This window comes from Amphiura filiformis, chromosome 5 (genome assembly GCF_039555335.1).
Source record: "Amphiura filiformis chromosome 5, Afil_fr2py, whole genome shotgun sequence".
Classification (NCBI taxonomy): Eukaryota; Metazoa; Echinodermata; class Ophiuroidea; order Amphilepidida; family Amphiuridae; genus Amphiura; species Amphiura filiformis.
The window spans coordinates 24,874,067-24,894,072 of record NC_092632.1 but is presented as its reverse complement, the minus strand read 5'-3'; the positions used below and the strand labels follow the sequence as shown (position 1 = coordinate 24,894,072).

Below are 20,006 nucleotides of genomic sequence, written 5' to 3'. Positions count from 1 at the left end.
TGCGTGCCTTCGAAATTTCGCGATAGACCATAAAAATACGCGATAAGTGCGTAGCAGTTTTGCCTGTCGCATTTCATGGAATAATCGGCCCTCATTATCGGGTGATGCTTATACTTTGACTAGTTGTACGCGGTCTGTTATCTTTTTCGTCCATGGTTAGTTGATACTGGGGCACAGGCCCGAGGCGGAGACTCCCATGCAACTAAACACTCCAAGTGAGTGGATATTGGGGCAAGTATCAACTAAAAACATCAATGCCGCAGGGCCGGCAGGCCCGAGGCCGGAGACCCCCCCTCCCTCCTCCACCTCCCAATTAATTGCACAACACCGATACACTTTTCATGCCGACACCAATATTTATTACTGCTTCTTGATAACCGTGGGGAATAGTGCCCTTATTTACGGCATACCAAATATGGTCTGAACCCTTTTGAATAGTTATACAGTATTCAAAATTCGACCACCGTTTGGAATAAATCTTACAGGATGTTTAACCTATATAAAACAAAATCTAATCTATAAAAAAAAACTGAAGATATTTTAAACCAAACGAAAACGACCTTGATGATTTTTATATCGTGCAAAGGTTATTCTATGCGCTTGCCATTCAAAATAAGAAATGATCCCAGCAACCGGTAAACCTATGGTAATTAATCATGTTACATCACTACTTCTACGGCGAATATACCTCGTATTTAAAAAGTAAAATCAGCATATTTTATTTTGTGAATTTATTCTAAGGGTTTGGACTTTGAACTAGGTTCATAGGCAGAATCACACGAGGAACTCGCACATTAGGGGCTGTGCAATGATTATGAGCCCTGGCTGGAGGGTTAAATTGGGGGGGGGGGCAAGAAATTGTTGCCTAGCCGAAAAGTGGGGGGGCAAGCAATTTTGCCCAGCCGATTTTTGCATACATTCATGGGGCGCCTTTTAAACAAAACGCTATTAGGAAAACAGCACGGAAACGCTTAAATGCAAATTTTCCTGCTCGCTGCGATCACAACATGTAGGCCTATCTAAACAATTTAATGTGTGCAAATTGGGATCCCAAAAATTTGGCAGGTGCAAAAGAAGGGGGGGAGATTTTTGGCGGGCCGAGAGGGGTTAAGCCGTTCCGTAATTATTGTACAGCCCCTTATCATGTCAAGCCAGTCATGGCGACAAACATATGATATGATAGATAGTGATCGAACGACAATTTCACAATTATATGTAATATTATCAGTTAACCTGATTAGCTGATTTGTTTTTTGCATCTCAGAATTTGCAACCTACATGGTGGCACGTACCTTATTCTATGCAGGGTATTTTTCACCAAAATATGTTTAAGGCAAAATGTAAAAATCGTATAGGCTGACCATCAGCTCCCATTTTCTTGGGACAAGTGGAGGGCGCGAAAAATTCCAATTATATGCTAAAATAGGCTGAATTAGGGTAATTTTGGCTGGAAAATGTAACCCCAAATGAAAGGAAGTTGTACAAATTTATCCCAGTATTGAAGGGCGATCTTCTGAGAAGAATCCCCCTAAACAAATACTATTTTTAATGAGTTTTTAAATAGTCCAGCGTCATCTTTAATATATGCCCTTCTTTACGGTCTGCATTTTTTGTCGCAGCAGGATCATACCGGAAGTCTAGTTTTGACTTAACCGCATGGCAATGAACTTTGCAGTGTGCCTTTAAAAGAAATATGCTACGTCATACAAGTGTAAAGTTCAAGTTGTACGTCGCCAAATTTATTTGCCAATATGATAATGTATTGCATTGCAGCCAGGACTACAACTTTATAGCGTTGTTTAATCTATTGTATGTCACTATAACAAGTGGCCATAACGTGATATTTTATATGACACAGTAAAAGGTGAATGTCTTTCTGGTTCTTCAACGTCAAAGATATTAATGTTCTGAAAGGTTTAGTGTGACATACGAATCAAAATACCGAAAGATCCGTGAGTAAAAAAACATAGTTTTCATTACTTCTCTTCTGCGTACAATGGTTGTTATTTAAACTTATGTAAAATGAGCTTACTTATAGGCCCATGAATTTTATGATCATACACGATGTTAGCTCTTTACAAACTCAAAATGCACAGATCTCTTCATAACAATTTACTTCTTCACTTGATATATACTGGGTGTCCCAAAAAAGGTTACATGTAGATTTTTGAAAATAATCCAAGTTAATGTTAACAAATATAAATATCCTTTTCATGACATAATCTATGTACCCTCTACTAGTACCTCTGTGAATGTCAAGTTCACAACTTGTGTAGTGTACTTGGCCCGCATTCTACGCATTCCTGAGCAAGCTGTTCACAAAACATAATGCAACACGGTGCTCATTTCTACCGTCACAGCCACCGTGCGGGCGGGGTATTTGAGTAGGCGCAGCCATAACATGGCAGATGCAGTGTCTTATTCTGATGAACAGAGAAGAAAACTTGTTCACCTTGTTTCAAGAGTCGTTAAATAAGAAATGTGTAACATTATATAACACAAGACAGCAGCGATTTCAACTCAACAAAACCCAAACAAAGCCTAAATGCAAAGATTGTTATAAATTAATTCAAGATGTTGATGACAGGAGATACAGCGTGCAGTATTTACAGTATTTCACTTTTCAATAATTATGTTTCATTTGTGCATTAAGTTCAACCATGAAAAAAATAAGAGAAAAATAAAAATTAGTAAAGGTGTGCTTTATGTTCAATTTTCGATTTGTGATGATTTGATGATTAGTCACTCTTGACACCCCTGTCAACTAATAAGTTAAGTTTGTTTTTGAATACGGAGTTGAAACTTAGCAGACAATTACAAGAAGGATAAATAAATAATACCTTATATATAAAATAACATTGCTTTATTGTACCATCACAAAATGCGGTTCATTTTCTACATGTAACCTCTTTATGGGACACCATGTATAATTTGTTGCAATTTTCGTTCGTTCAACCTCGTCTACAAGCATACAGAGTGTTTTTGATGATAGCTAAATTAAAACGAAAGTAACGAAACAGCCGTAAATATGCCAATACAATAGATTTTTATAGGTTTTACAATAGGACTTGTTTGTGTTTATATCGGTAATGTTTGTGATCAAAGAGAGAGAAAGATTCGAGCCAGGTATACCAACTTGGTGTGGGAACAAGACAAAAAACAAGGAAAAAACTAATGCAGTATAATATATACCATGATGGTGTTAATAAAAATCACACGGTTGAAAATCATCACAAAGTAAAATATTGTTACGACATATTTACCATAGTCCCATCTTCTTAAAAAAAATCTTAGAAAGTCATATTCAGCAATTTTGAATTTGGGCGCACTTTCTTCCTGGCCCACTATGCGACGGACTTTAAATAATCAGTAACATTTCACGGGATTTTTCTTGCTGCTTGACTAATATTGAATTCCTTCGTGTTTTACAGTATCTTTCTTCAATATAACTGTCATTTTCAGATGTGCCGCTCCTAGGAGTACACCAAAGAGGCTATCATTATCAACAATATGAGTTTTTGCAATGGCGACTGAAAATGAAAACAGATGGTCCTGGTTTTGTCACGAAACCAACATCTCATCTGAAGCAGGAGACGATGGGGCATACATGAGTGAATGCACAGTCAATTTTGCCGCCTTTTTGCTTCATCTTCTATTTGTAATCATTGCATGTCTTGTGCTTATATGGAGAAGATGGTGCTGTGTTTTCCGTAACGTGACAACACCATATCTTATCAAATGGCCAGGCCATAACATAAGATGGGTTCTGTCATTTATATTGGTGGTACTAGCTTTCGCTTCATTAGGAGAAGGAATTTTAACAGAGATGGCGAGAAAAGAATCAAGTCCTCAACTGCAATTTTATCTTCCAGCATGTTTACTCCTTATTGCAACTATTATATCAATGTTATATTACCAACTGGCCGAAAACTGGAAATCACCAGGATTACTGTGGTTACTTCTTGCATATTGGTTTTTCTGTATTGTTATAAATATTATGAGAATAACACATCTCTTTCAAGAAAATATGGCTGGTATTGATGCAGCTGTCTTATGGATCACAGTTTTGATGTTGGTATTGTATATTCTGCTATTAGTATTGGACGTTCATTTAGTCGCTCTTAAGGTAGGTACTATTGTTATAAGTGTAATTTTAATCGTAATAAAACAATAATACACATAAACAATCTTATGATCACTTATCAAATATGTTCAAAATTTCACAAAACTGCCTTAATTCGACCGCAAGGGTAATTTGTGAACAAATGAACAAATTATAACATATCTTTATCTATCCATGGTATCAAAATTTAAACAAGTTTCAGATATGGCGAATATGCGGGAAACAGTATGATGCCCTTTGTAGCGAATCGAACAACGATGATATGTGGTACACAGAATACTGCGTGTCTTTTCCCTATTGCATCACATTTTGGTGGATGAATTGGGTCTTAAAGCTGGGTTTTCAACGTCCTCTTGAAATCAAAGATCTTGGAAGTTTACCTAAGAATCACAGTGCAGAGCACCTGTATGAGATCTTCAAAGAAGAATTCCAAAAGGAATTGGTATGCATTATTACCTTTGTTGTAAAGTTTATAACTTAATAATATTAGTTGTTTATGCTGGTGTTGTTTTGATGATGTTATTGTAACTATTGTTTGTTATTGTTGTTGTTGTTGTTGTTGTTGCGCTGCTTACATCGGACGATTACAAATCGTTATGATTGTGTGTGAATTATCGTTGCTGCACTTGCTGTTACTGATAATGATGTTATGTTGTCGTTGTTGTTGTTGTTGTTGTTGTTGTTGTTGTTATTGTTGTTCTTGTTGTTGTTGTTGTTGCTCTGATCATTGATGCTGTTGTTGCTTGCTGATGATGTCTTCATATTTATTTTCATCGAGTGACATACAGAACTTAGAATTTAATGACTTAGAAGTTAACTTAACAACATCGGCTGACGACGAGGAAGTTCCTCGAAAGCGCTCCCGGTATAAAGCGAAATAAACAAGTAGTGTTGAAGTTTAAATTAAATAGGAAAAAGTTGCATAAGTATTTCTGAGTTTGTATGTCCATAAAATTCTCCTTTAGTTTAGATCCAAATGTCACCAACTTCATACGGGAGATCGGGGAATATAGAAAGAGCGGGGTACTTCATTTGCTTGAAAACGGTCAAGAATTGACCTCAAAATCTGTGAAAAAGTGATTTTCTTGCTACAAATTAAAGCGTTTGCTATGTACGGGGTATGCCAACCTACGTGCCAAAGTATCTAGATGACCTTTGACCTGACCCCTGCAAAATGTTTCAAAATGTTCTCTTGGTCACAACGAGTTTGAGCCCCGTACCCCTTACAGATGTACAGATAATACAATTCTAAGTGTTGACCTCAGATGACCTTTGACCCGACCCCTGCAGGATGCTCCATAAAACAAAGACAATTGCTAATTGTCAGCCATCACTCGATTCGTGAACTCGGAATAAAAAATAAAGGCTTAGTCTTTCACATGGTACTTTAGTCACCATTATGCATCATTACAATCATGCAAAAAGTAGAAATTCGAGAAAAATATGAGGGCGTCGCTGTGAAGAAATCACATATTATGATTAGGATTTATCTTGTACAACAACACACAGGAATACAAAACATCAATCAGTAAGAGTCCGTCTGTGTGGAAAGTTTTCTTGCGAGTGTTTAAGGAAGAAATCTTTTGGGCTGGAATTGTTCGTCTGATATATGATACCATGTGTCTTGTTGGACCATTGGCTCTTAATGGCGTCGTTGCTTATGCTATTGCCTATGGTGAAGAGGTAAGGGAACCGTATATTCTCCATTTTGAATTCTTTAATATATCTAGATTTCTAGTTTTCAGAAATCGAATCTTCATGTTTTGTAGAAATTGTGAATTAAGTGTAAATATTATATTATAGTTGTAAGCTCAAAACTTGAACCTTTTGTAACACAAGAAAAGCGTGCTTCTCCTGCCCAATACACTACTGAGTAAACTATTGTAAGAAATATAGATTTTGTAATGAAGACTAACATATACTTGTCATGTTACACGCTATGTGTTTATATAAATATTTTAAGCAACTATTGCAAATCTAACGAACGTACAAAGTAATTTTAGAAGGAATCAGAAGCACTTGAACAATACTAATAATCGTCTCCGAATGTATGCGTCATTCGTCATTGCTTCTGTCTTGGGTCTCAATGTAAACAATTATTACTGATATTTGTTTTTACTTCTTTCTTTCTTTCTTTCTTTTTTTTCTTTCTTTCTTTCTGTCTTTCTTTCTTTTTTTCTTTCTTTTTTTTTCTTCTTTTTTTTAATTTTTATTTTTCGATAGATAGAAACCCATTACTATATTACAGTTACAGAGTTTTTCTCCAACGGCTACATTTTGGTCGGTGTTATGTTCCTCGCCAATATTTTACAATATTTTTCGCATCAACAAAATCTATACTTGAGTAGTGTTATTGGAATACATATACGGACTTCACTTCAGGTACGTATCAACTCTCGTCTCTGGTATTGATGATGAATCCCAGAAACTCAAAACTCTGCACATCTACAATGACACCACCATCTAGTGTAAAGTTTTCTCATTAGTAATTACTTTCATTTCATATATCCATGATTTATGTGTTCTTAGTGTTCAGCATTAGTCCCCTCTTTTTGCTTGCAGTTTTCACTGCACTCAATAGTCTTTTTCTGCTGTCACACACCAAGGTGATGTCATCTGCGCACTTCAAATTTGTAATTCGCTGACCTCCAATCTTCACTCCTCCTTGGAATTCTCCTAGTACTGCTCTCATTATTCTTTCGGCATAAATGCTGAATATCGTAGGGGATACGATTCAACCTTGTCTGGCACCTCTTCCAATTTTAAACCACTCGATATCACCTGTAATAGTTCTGACAGCCAAATCCTGATCTTGATCAAGTTTGCTGACGCATCACTCTACAATTCTTCCTACTTTTTACTCGTGTGAATGGAATATGTGCAGAGGTTGTCTCGCAAAATACATGAGCATATGCATGCATGCATAAACAGGGGTGCTCAAACCACCTGGCGGAAAAATGCACACCCCAATAAAGATACACCCTACACCTCCTCACACAATATACAGAAACACCCACCCAACAACGAATAATCACACAGTTCAAAACCCGTTTAAAGCAAAGTTACCCAAACAAATGCACGCGGGTGCTACAACGATGTAAATGCACGTTTTACAGATACAGGATATTCAACATGATCAGGCTTTCTTCCAAAATATAAAATACAAATAATAACAAAAATTACGCTTCAATGACGAACTCACCGTTTCGAACACAGACAGACAGTCATGCACCCACCCCTACATACACTTATATCGTGCATCCCACCTACATCCATACAATACACACAACCGCGCATACTTTTGAAAAACAACGTCACTGTGGTTATAATATCATAGAACCAACATATCTGACACATTCACTTTCAATGATATAACATCTTTCTAAAAATACAATAGCACAAACACACATAATTAATATCCATTCACATACACCCGCACATTCAGCAGATTTTCGAGATTTTGTCCAATAATTATAAATCAGTGCGAAAGTCCGGTGCCCATAGAGAGTTCTTGTTATCATTATCATTCAGGTAAATGTAAATTATATTCTTTTTAGACGATGGTATACGATAAAGCGCTACGCCTGTCAAGTTATAGCATTTCCGGAGGGAGTATGACACTTGGTCAGATCACCAATCACATGTCTACAGATGCTTTCAACATGTTCTACTTTTGTCAAAGAATACACTATCTGTGGGCAGTTCCATTCAGAGTATGTGATGTTTTAATGGTCTTTTTTGTGCTTATCGGGCTTCAATTTCCTGAAAACAGCTCATATGTACCAATGTATACCAAACTTAAACTATGTGTACCGACTGGGGGCCGGGTAGCAAGCAAATTGTCAATCTGCTTGGTCTGAAAAGAACAATTTATGAAACTTCGCACACTTTCATAATATAATATAATATAATATAATATAATATAATATAATATAATATAATATAATATAATATAATATAATATAATATAATTCTTTTCATCATTTTTTATCTCCAGCTCATTACAATAACCACTTTGTTGTATCTTCAAGTTGACTTGGCTACATTTGTAGGTCTTGGTACTATTCTGATCGTCGTTCCTATACTACTTTTAACAGCACGAATACAAAGCAAGAAGCAAAAACATGTCATGGTAAGAGTTATTTTGGATAATGACAAACGATAATATTTATCATGAGCTATTATGATAAACCTATGAATGATACACCTATGACACGCAAGTATCTGAACCAATACTGAAGTGTTATTGGGGTCTATCGGTACCTAATAGCTTCATAGGACCAAATAAAGCCTTGTGCCTTAGTAATTAATTTTGTTCTCCTGCAAGTGGTATCTTCAAATTATAAATCGTGGTTAACATTGTGAAACGGAGCTAATTGACTATTTCAATTAAGCAAATTAAAATGGACATTAAATAGGAAGACATAAATGTCCACGAGCAAAAAATGAACTAGTAAATATAAATACTTTCTTACTATTTGTTTACAGAAAAATTCAGATGAGCGTCTCAAGCAATCTAACGAGATGTTACTAGGAATCAAGCTCCTTAAGATGTACGGATGGGAGGAAATGTTTTGCAAAGCGATTGAAGCTGTACGGAAGCTAGAAATGGCGTCTATTTTCAGTTACAATGGCTACTATAGCTTTAATTGTAAGTTTTGTGTCCCTGTTTAAAACTGAATAAATTACTTGACAAGTGAACGAACATGACGAAGAGTGACCGAATTTGGCCATTCAGTTTCCTAACCATCATAGAGTATTGTCAATAACCATCAATCGCTCTAATAAAATTAAGCTTAGAAATCAAATCATTATGGTGGCGAACGAGTGACGAACTCTGAAGACTTATGGTCTTCAGAGGTGAACGGGCATCGCCATCAACAGACAGTACGACGGCAACTTCATGTCTTATTTTGTTCGACAGAAAATTATTACGGGTTGGTTTAGCCGACAAACACGTTTTAGCAAAATAGTTCCAGAAATGGAAGACACGTGTCACTTTCTGCTTAAATTACGTACCATGACCACTGATAAAATATTGAACATTATCGTAAAGCAACAAATGACGTGTAAACGTTAAATTATGGGAAATAACGAAGCTTGAACATGCTCAAAGTAGCAGGAAAAAGGAGAAAAATGCGTGTCATAATAGCAAAAACGTTCATATCATCAAACAAGAAAAAACGCGGGCGTCAAAAACGGGTGTCATGTTAGATAATAACTTAAGTAAGCTTGCCTGAAAAAATCATCAAATTTGGTAGCTGTATATGCCTAGTCGTATATTGAAGATATTGAAATACTGACTTTCAGAGTATCTCTGTGTGTGACTATTATCACGCGGTGTGTTACACGGATAATTGTTTTCCCTATAAACAAACGTTCGTTGTTAATTGTCCATTGTTGGTTATCTATCTTGAAAAAATGCTCCCAACCTTTAAACAATTTTAACGTCAGCATACATGTTGGTATTACATTATTAGGATGATGTAAATTAATTCCATAAATAGTATACACGAGTGAGCCACTGAGTGGAAATTAGACTATGCCATAGTAGAATTTTGATACAAATATGTTATTATTATTTAATCATGATGAACGCATTCCGTTGAACTCAAAAATTATACTGATGTTTATTAAACATATTAAAATTAAAGTGTTCAATAGTAAAAGTAAAATGGTCATAAAGAGTTTATGTAATTAGATGATTAAGGACAATAAAAGTTATCGAATGCAACATATCTTGCATAATTATAATGGTTCACTTTAGTACTAAACAGTTCTGATTTTAGAATCTACCAGTTTATTGATCGCGAAAGCCCGAGTACAAAAACACACTTTCGAAGCTAACAAACAGAGGGAGTATGGTGACTGAAAATATCAGATGTGAAAATCTATCAATTGCCCACAAATTAAATGTAATAGCCAGAGTATGTAAAATGGGCAAGTGGACTACCGAGAAGTCTAAGTGAGAATAAGATTACTTGTAATACAAAACTATCGAACCACTCTTGTGGCTTACCGCTTAAATCTTTGGACGCACAATCTGCTCACTCCTGTTTCGAACTCCGGTAGGATACTTCTACTTTACTTTTGATTTTGATTTTAACTCGGTTATATTTTTTTAATCGTAGGTCTTATATTTTTGTTAAAAACATAATGTACGATTTTGGTGAAATTTCAGTTTAGTTATTTTTTGCAAAAAATTATGAAAATATTTATAATAATAGTAATACAACTGCCATGAAGATTCTGGTCATTTGAAACAAGAATATTGAGGTAAAATAAAAGAAAAAGAAAAAGAAAGCACCGATTATGTTCACCACTGCAGCTGTGCTACGGGGGATTAAATGTCTTGATAATATACCAAAGAGCAGTCAATACTCAGGTGAGCTTTTCCTGGTGACACTGGTCACCAATGGTCACGAATGATTACGACACGAGGCCTGTTTGAAAGCAACTTTTCAACCTACGACTCGATTATTACAGCAATCATTTTCGCTGAAAATTTAATACAAGCTGAACTTAGTTTTAATAATAGACATTAAAATGTCTCTCATTACAGTGAGGCGTTTTGCCCGCGTTTGCTTAGAGTTATATGTATAACCATTTTAGTGATCGTCACATGTATTTTTTCTCATTTTTCAAGCTATTTCGGGCACCATAAACATTAATTTTTCCCGCAATAATCAAACTTTTATAAGTTATAATACGGGAATTGAGCGAGAAATGACTCTCGTATTCCATTTTGTGAGTGTTTTCTAAAAAACATTTTGCGGCTTATTTTCACCACAACAGCAGAGGTCAAGCCGGTAAAAATTACCGGAGGTGAGCTAAGTTGCCGTCGTACTGAAACATTAATATTAAAAAAGTAAAAGTATGATCAGAAGCTTCATGGTCGTATTTGCTATTTCAAGATATGTGTGACAATGCCTTTACGAAGAGGTAATTTAGAAGATTTAAGGGTTCCCCCACAACACTGACTGAAATGCCGTTTTTAAAAGTATGCAAAGTCATGTTGTCTTAAGTAGTACAGCTAGTCTATAGGGGTGAAACGTTTCCTGTTGGGGTGAAACGTTCCCTGTTCAGCCTGATAATGTCATATTTCCGGGACACCACTAATTTGGGACATCGTATCAACTTTATAGACATAGTTGTCTTTAAAACCCGTCAAACTGTTTAGGCGTATGAACCGTTTGGCCATATTAGTCTTACTAGTCGTTTCACCCCAACAGGAAACGTTTCACCACTATAGACTAGCTGTACTACTGTGTTATATTTTTTAAATATACCAATTATTACAAAAAGTGCTTATAGGGGCTTATAGTCAACACGGAAATACTCGATATACTCTTTTTATTTTGTTGTTATCTTTCAGTACTTGTTGTCCAATTTACGCCTACACTGATGAACCTGGCAGTAAGTAATCAAATGTACCGTTCAATTATTTTACCACCAAAGCCGAAAGGCATGACATTTTTGTAATGGAAATATCGAAAATCTAATATAAATCCAATTTAATTATACTGACTTGACATTTAATATGAAATATTTCTTCACGAAGTACCAAGACTATTAATCTAATCTGCATAAACTGCACGGACTAAATATTATTCGGGGGGTGTCTGGAGATGGTGTGAAATAATTGTTTGATAGAAAATGTGCTTTTCGTGAGTTTACATTATCGTGCATATTATGTAGTGCATTTGCCTTTATTTGACTTTATGTAACATTGTTCTGTTACAATCAAATTTATTAAGGTTTGAGGTTATATTTATTAAACTTCTTCAAAAATTTGTATTCGTTTGAGCTGAAATGCACATGCAATGTACCAATTTTTTGAAAATGTGAGGAGCTTAAAAAGTCTTTAAAATATGGCTCTTAAAAGTGGTAAGTACTCAGAAAATGTCCCCCACTGGGGTCGAATGTTATAAACTTACGGTACAACAACAATTGCGCGAAATAGTCCATATTAAAGGCAAACGCAAACAGATACATACCACACCAGCAATGGAAATGGTGTGGTTGAGTGCTCACGAAAACAGGTTTAACCCACAAAGAACTTGCCCAAGCCCAAAAACCTCAGCGCACACTATACTGTATCCGGAATTTTTTTTCCAACTAAGTCACATTGCGCTTAAAACGGATAAAAATAGTCTCCGAAGTTGACAGAGTTGTGTTTTACCAATGAACTATGACACTCTTCGTAACTTCCTGTGATTCCAGGTCAAAATCCTTTCTGAATGGCTTAGTCTTTGTATCCATTCTGCGCCATAAAACGGAGCAGGCGATTTTTCCAAACATTTTTCTACTGGCATTAGTTAACGTAATGTTTCTAAACAATTCTGGTTTAGATTTGTCTTCCTCTTTTGGTATAAAGCTGTATAAAGACAGCGTCTCCTACTACTCTCACGACAGAGACAATTTGTTCTTCCTCCAGATTCTCTTCAGGACAATCTGAATTGTTGCCAGGACCTTTCTGCGTTTCTTGTAATATGGAACAGCACTCATATCTGTAGACTTCTCCGTAGTCCACTTGCCCATTTTGCATACTCTGGCTATTACATTTAAGTATAAAACTCTGATTTGTATTCATTTGTGTGCAATTGATAGATTTTCACATATTATCTTTTCAGTCACCGTACACCCTCTGTTTGTTAGCTTCCCAAGTGGATTCGGGCTTTCGCGAATAAAATGGTAGATTCCAAAATCAGAATTTTTCAGTATTAAAGTGAGCCTTAATGCAAGATATGTTACATTCAATAACATAAGTATACTTTACTTTTACTGTCACTAATTATGTAAGCTCTTTATGACCATTTTACTATTAATTATAATACATATCAGTATAATTTTGAGTTCCAACAGGATGCGTTCATCATGATTGATAATAACATATTTTTTCAATATGACTTCCTCCAACTCAGTTAAGGAATGATGGTAGTTCTGTTGCAAATTGGTGCCTTGGGCCTTTGCTTTTGTGATGCTTCTCAAGGGATTATATTGATATTGGCGTTTGTTGTCATGATAGGTGTTACGAAAGTATGTATCCGTAACTTCTTCCTATAGGAAAATGTATGCATCTTACGTCTTCGTTTTACCAAATATTTGTTTGGTTTCGTCATTGCATTTAGACATACTTTTGACCTATAAAAACAGAATAATTACGATGTGAATAATACACCATCCTATTACTTTTTTATCTATAATCGCAGGTATTTACCTCTTACCCGTATATTACCGGCAAAACTTTGGAACCAAATACAACATTTGCCGCTCTTTCTTTGATGAATTTACTCTTAGAACCGATGTATTTTGTGCCAATGGTCACCTCATTTTTAGTGAATGCATTCATTGGTGTACGTAGATTTGAGGCATTTTTTACGGCTCCAGAAACGGAAAGGTCTCATGAAATCCAGTGGACGGAGTATTTTAGCAAAGATAAGGTAGGTTTTCACCAATGTGGCATTCCATATGGGTTGATATGTTTCACATGCGATATACCTTGTACAAAATATTAATATATAACGGAATAAAACAAGCATTAAATGAAAATTAACTCATTATGACCCTCTAAAAAGCCTCAGATGTAAAGTTTAACGTTTAGGAAATCTACAGGATCTTACCCGTATTGCTACCCATGTGAGTAGTATCATGGTATAACATACAAAATCTCATTTTATAGAATCACATAAGAGTATCTTCTCTTCTTTTGGAGAACAGTATCTCATGTATATTAGCTTATATTGATATCCTCTGGTGGTCAACTTTACCTTAAGATTGCTAATTTCTTTAACTTCAGACCTTCTTGGGATCTCGAAATAAAGACCAAAAAAAAGGAATACTGACCCGAGTTTTTCTCTTTTATTTGACACCACTCGGCAATGCTCAGAGGCTATATCGACATCATATGACTTTAACACGACGTTGGTCATTTTCGGCGCTCAGTAATTATTGTGATCACACCCACTTAGTTGCACAACAAAATCCTGAATAAAAGGTGTCACTTGGAATGTGTGATACCAAGACCTTATTCCAGTGCTTACTCTGGCGAAAAGATGGTAATCCGTGAATGCCTATTGTGTTACAAAAATTCTATGACCCAGTGCATTTAAAACCCCCTTCCGACACCCAAGGGTTATTATGGTCATGATTAAGGCTAGAATTAAGTGATGTAGATAATATTTGTGTTAGGATTCCGCGCGGGCATTGGATATGCGCGTCTGCTGGAAAAATATTGCACAAATTGAATCTCATTTCATAATTTATATTTTATTTTTTATGAAAATTTGACTAAAAAATTGATTAAATGGTTGCGTCTATAGACATCACTATGGACAAGTCAGGTATTTTAAAAGTAAAAATAGGCTGGATCATAAAGGGGTGGGAAAACCTTGCGGTGGTTTTTCCACAAATCAATGGAGGCATCCGTACGTCAAAATTGACACAAATGCCAGCACTTTAGGTTTTGATGGTAACTTAAGCTTCTAGCAGTGGTTGGCACAAGTTTTAGAGTAGACAAGCTCGGCATGAGTGATGACACCCATAGTAAACATTGCTGAAGCGAAAATTTAAAAAATAACTATTTTGCCTTATGCAGATACTATTGCATATTTGCTCCGTATTATTAAGTTGGGAAGGGAACTAGGGAAGAATAAGGTTAGGAGGTTTGAATTATGTTTAAATTTAGTAAAGATTAGTTTTAGTTTGTGGTATAGGCATAAAGTTGGGGTGGCGATCAATTTTACATGAAACAGCTCCGCTCACTTTTATGTGTAGACATCCGAATTATAGTTTTAGGCACCAGTGTACTAGTTACATAACTAACGTATTAATAACATCTTGTTTCAGAAAAAGCCTACTGATCACCAAAAGACGAGGCAGCATTATCATGCCAACGAGAAAACTCCTATTCTCCATGCGAATGGTACAGATTATGAGAGTGTTTTGTCCCAAACTGACCAAGAAGCAACCCGGTTAACACGAGGATTAAAATATACTTACGCGCTTAAGGTATTTTGAAATTGCTATTAAAAGCTATTAGACAAGGTCTATCCAAGGCAAAAAAAAAAATTTCCTACTAAGACCATACTTGACATGTATGTTACTTTGGATGAGAGAAGTAAAATAAGAGAAACGGCGACTTCGATTTTTTTGGCGGCCAAAATTCCACTAAAATGTATTGTGTTGTAGAATCAACATTGGGTACCTTTTCTGCTTTGTAGTTGACGGGTTATTGGAAAATGGGTTGACATTGCTTCTCAGATTGCTTAGGGGGTGTATATGATTTTTATGTAGCTCAGAGGGGTTATCATATGGTTTTCATTATCGGAGAAGAGGGGTCATATAGTTTTCGGCGGTAACTTTATGTCTGCTCCCGGCCCCCTCCGGTAGAAAAAGGAACGGTCCCTTAGAAGTTGTATATGACCGTAATGACACATGGATTCATTGCGTCCATTCATCATTTTTTTCAATGATCGTCAAAGATTGATCATTTTGACTTTAAACATGAGTTATTCGCTCAAAAATGGGAATTTGGCCGCCATTTTTAGGCATAAGCCTAACTTACATAATCGATTAACCAAACTATTGTCAAAACAATTTATAAACAACTTGTAAATTTATCCATTGAAGTGGCGATTACCACTTCAACTCAGTGGTGATACTTTTATTTAATGAACTATGTGCCTGTACTTGATTCCAGATTGTAAATGGAGATTTCACGTGGGGTAGTGACAGTTCTGCACCAATTCTCAAAAACATCAATTTGGAAATACCTTATGGTAATTACTAAAACATTGTATTTAAGAAAATATCATTAATACATAAATGACTATTTTAGCATGCTCAGACTATAACCATGTTCTGTAAATTAAATGTCTACAAAAAATAACAATACAGGATATATTCTTCATAATATTAGAATTATTAATTTCGAATGATTTATTAGAGTATAAAACTATTTTAAAATTATTGTAGGTGAGCTAACGATGGTTATCGGAGGTGTTGGCAGTGGTAAATCGTCTTTACTCTCCGCTATTCTGGGCGAAATGACAACTCTTAAAGGATCCATAACATTTGGTACAAAAAAGTGAGTTATTCATTCAAAAACTATGTGTTCGATTCATTAGATCTCTTACCCGCACCAGCTCCATCATGTAGAATTTGTTACATGGTCCTTCATTAATTTGAATATAATTAGATTTTTAACTATTTACTAAGCTGCTGCGAAATCTATTGAATTGTAAACAAACAGTATTAACCCTAACGCTGACGGTTATTGACTATCGGAAAGGAAAGAGGAGAGACGATTAACAAAGGAGTTTGGTGTTTAACCCCCACTCAGAACACTAGTCAGTCGATGGCTATTGTTTATACAAGACCCACTCAGTCACTTAATTAGGCACTAGGAACGATCGAATGCGGTGTTGAAGTAAGCAAAATCTTTAGTTACACCTTTTCACTTCATAATTAATTTTCTCGGTCAAGTGAAAAAGCAATAATTTTCATTTCTTCGGTAAATGTCACAAAAAAAACTACAATACTTAGTACTGTATATTTTTTTTAAACCCTGCTGTTAAATTTAGGCTTCTAGTGTAAGATTTTTTCGATTTTCACATGCTTCAACTTGCCCCATGAGCTTTTTTGGGGGGTCAACGTTTTTGCTTTTCAAAGTAACATAATTAGCTAATGAAAGATATTTCCCGACTTTCTAAAGCACATCATAAATAGGGCTATATGTCTTAGTTTTGTCAGAATTTCGGTTTTGACAGCACCATTTTGCAATTCCGACTACCAATTTTGTCAAAATCAACTCGCGAATGTACCCATGTATGGATGATTTTGCAAGCCACAATAGAAATATCGATTATTTCTGCTGGTTATATTAGACATGCAGTACTGAGTTAAACATTTTGGCAGTCGCAAGTGAAAAAGTGTGAAATCAAAACGGATATTCTGACAAAACTATAATATATAGATGTGCCTTGCGATGTGGGAAAATCTTTCTTTAACGAACTATATTAGTTTGAAGCGATAAAATGTTAATTCCAAAATAGCTCACGGGCAAAGTTGAGGCCTATAAAAATCAAATATCTTACAATAAAATACACAATTCCATGCCTAATTTTAATACCATGATTTTTTTATTTAAAAAAGTCTATTCACGTACCATGTTTTTAACTGACATTACTGAAGAACAAAAATATTGCTTTATATTTGATCAAGAAAATGAATTTCATAGCAAAATGGTGTATCTCTAAATTGTCCTGTTTTCAACATGTATTGATGACTTTTAGCGCGACTATGCATAACAATAGAAGCTCATCACCATTATTGCTGTTAGAAAATGATCATTCTTACCTTTTCACCCACTGAGCTGAGTATTTTTCTGTAAATGTCACTTATTTATTGTTATACAATTATGATCATCAATAAATTTCTCAATATTTAAAGATTTAGGATATATTTATTCATAGACAAACTGTGCATATAAATCGTATGAGCATTGCACAACAGCTACTTACTTATTCATGAGCCTCGTTTAAATGCATACATTTAGCAAAGGCGCTGCTCGCTGGCGATCTAGCTGATCACTCCAATTATCTACTATCTATTAATTCGTGCTTTTTTGCACACGAAGGATAAACATGATTTAAGTAATTTATTTTGTGCGACTTCGGTGTTTCAGATATGAGACCAACTCACCGTCCTCTACTGGTGTTGCCTACGGAGCACAGAAAGCGTGGCTAATGAACGCAACATTACGGGATAATGTGTTATTTGGGATACCTTATAATCAAGGAAGGTTTGTACCTAAATGTTGTACTTAAACAAATCATATATGGGCAGTACCTACAGGATCATATATATCTACTAAAAATGTTGACAACGTAAAGAAAGCAGCAAGTTTAAAAAGCCCCCACCTCGGCTCATTTTTTAAAACTTAGTCTCATTTTGGTAGTAAGGTACAAAGTGTTGTGTATCTTTAATGTGCAGATGCGATAATTATTTGTGTAAGCTTTCTGGAACAACAATTAAACCTGCAAATGTGTGTCTCAACCCCATTAGCTCACTTGGTAAAGCGCCGGATTGGTACAATTTCATGTTTTAAAAAGTGCTCGATAGTAAGCACATATGCTAACTATCGAGTTTTTACGGTATGATATGTTTTGTTTTGTATTGTTAATTTCATGATTAATGATTGAATTAAACGAATAACAAGTAGGTATGTAACGGCTGTAATGATATTCTTAAAACGTTATACCAAATTGGAAACGCTGTATTTTGTTCAAATAAAAAACACTGATTTGCTGTTGATATTTAAAATGGGACCAAGTTAAAATGAGCCGAGGCTTTTAAACTTCCTGCTTTCTTTACATTTTCAATATTTTTTAATTTTGGTAGATTTCCTTTCTTTTTATGCATGTAGTCAAATGGAGTATTTATTTATATGAATGTATGCTGTGGTCCGGAAAGAATAAAAGAATTTGTATGTATGTAGGTTATATTTGAAAGTGATTGTGAAAAAGTAGTGGCAAATTGATTCGCAGCTAGGGCTGTAGCAGTGTTCAAAAATTCTGGATATCAGTTTATTTTCCAATAATTTTGGCTATGAAATACCGCTTGTGAAATGAAGCAAGAATGTTTGTTTATTATCAAACAATGATTGACTGTATGATTGGTGTACCTTTTTGATTTATTGAGTTGTTAAAATATTACACTTCGGACATTAAATGATTTTTAGCATGGTTTTAGATATATTTTGTACCCGGCGAAAAATATCATACTTTAGTAGAACAATAGAACTCAAATTATTTTAATGTTACGTGTAAATATAGTCTCGCGGAGCACCGGATTAGTCTTCTTTATCAGTCTTTTTTTAAACTTACAGGTCAAGGCTACCGCTTGACTCTAATGCTATTATATATTATAAGGAGTACAGAGAGCTACATAGACTGTGGAGTAAACAAAAACGATTCTTTTAACACTTCTCAATGCAGGTTAAATAATTTACTCGTTTAATTAGATATCGTAAGGTAATAGATGCATGCGCCTTGGAACAAGACATCGACATTTTACCAGCAGGCGATATGACAGAAATCGGTGAAAAGGGTATCAACTTGAGTGGTGGCCAAAAACAACGCGTCAGTGTTGCAAGAACGATGTACTCTAATAAGCCAATTGTGTTGCTGGTAAGTTAATTACGTGAGAAGTTAGTATAGGGTTGGAATGGAGAGCAAAAAGCAGGGCTCCATTTCACAAAAAGCGTTATTATAATGGCCAAATACGGGAAGATTATACTGCAATAACAATTGATTTCGCAGTACATAAGCTGCGTTCACACATGCAGTTATTACCGGTAATATTTTGTCTAGGCTTATGTCCGATGCAATTAAAAGTTTTCCGCGAATCCCTCAACGCGTCCACATCAGACGGCAATAGCACTTTGTCCGACGTCTTTATGTCTGTCAAGCTTAATACCGGTCACAGCTAACCGGAAATGGTCCGTGACAAGCTGGAATCGTGTCGTAACCTTTGACCCAAATCGTGCGAAATGTTGTTTTATAAGCAATCGCTACCAAAATGACTTCGCCAAGTTGGTTTTGTTTCGTTTTCGTTTCGTTTGAGTGGCGATGTAGCACCTGTGCTGCTCTTGCATTATATGAATAATGCAGCTCTTCTCTTCTCGAAGAGGAAGAGGCACGGAGAGGCTTGCTTTGGTTATACATTCTGAACCGGCAGAAGGTTAAAGGTCACAGTTATCTCCGACAACTCAAGAGTGCTGTCTACACGTATTTACTATTACCGGACACAACGTTATGACCGGACTTAATCCTGCTCGACTTCGGCAATAAATCGGCGGATATAAGGCACATTATGTCCG

At 35.6% G+C, this 20,006-nt stretch overlaps 1 protein-coding gene across 3 annotated transcripts in view; it reads left to right on the top strand.

The window, feature by feature from the left end:
* Positions 1–1,777: 1,777 nt before the first annotated feature.
* The window catches only part of LOC140152842 (ATP-binding cassette sub-family C member 9-like), a 40,412-nt gene continuing 22,183 nt past the window's right edge, over positions 1,778–20,006 (top strand). Inside the window, exons 1-15 of one of the 3 annotated variants that reach the window (XM_072175364.1) lie at positions 1,778–1,952; positions 3,463–4,126; positions 4,320–4,565; positions 5,633–5,806; positions 6,347–6,505; positions 7,681–7,836; positions 8,121–8,255; positions 8,612–8,774; positions 11,499–11,539; positions 13,336–13,566; positions 14,972–15,133; positions 15,825–15,903; positions 16,100–16,211; positions 17,811–17,927; positions 19,149–19,314. In XM_072175364.1, coding sequence (XP_072031465.1) covers positions 3,524–4,126; positions 4,320–4,565; positions 5,633–5,806; positions 6,347–6,505; positions 7,681–7,836; positions 8,121–8,255; positions 8,612–8,774; positions 11,499–11,539; positions 13,336–13,566; positions 14,972–15,133; positions 15,825–15,903; positions 16,100–16,211; positions 17,811–17,927; positions 19,149–19,314 — 2,544 coding nt within the window. In that variant the 5' untranslated portion in view covers positions 1,778–1,952; positions 3,463–3,523. Of the gene's footprint in view, positions 1,953–3,462; positions 4,127–4,319; positions 4,566–5,632; positions 5,807–6,346; positions 6,506–7,680; positions 7,837–8,120; positions 8,256–8,611; positions 8,775–11,498; positions 11,540–13,335; positions 13,567–14,971; positions 15,134–15,824; positions 15,904–16,099; positions 16,212–17,810; positions 17,928–19,148; positions 19,315–20,006 lie in introns of those variants that run through there. The other 2 variants (XM_072175365.1, XM_072175366.1) reach the window with 2 other exon arrangements.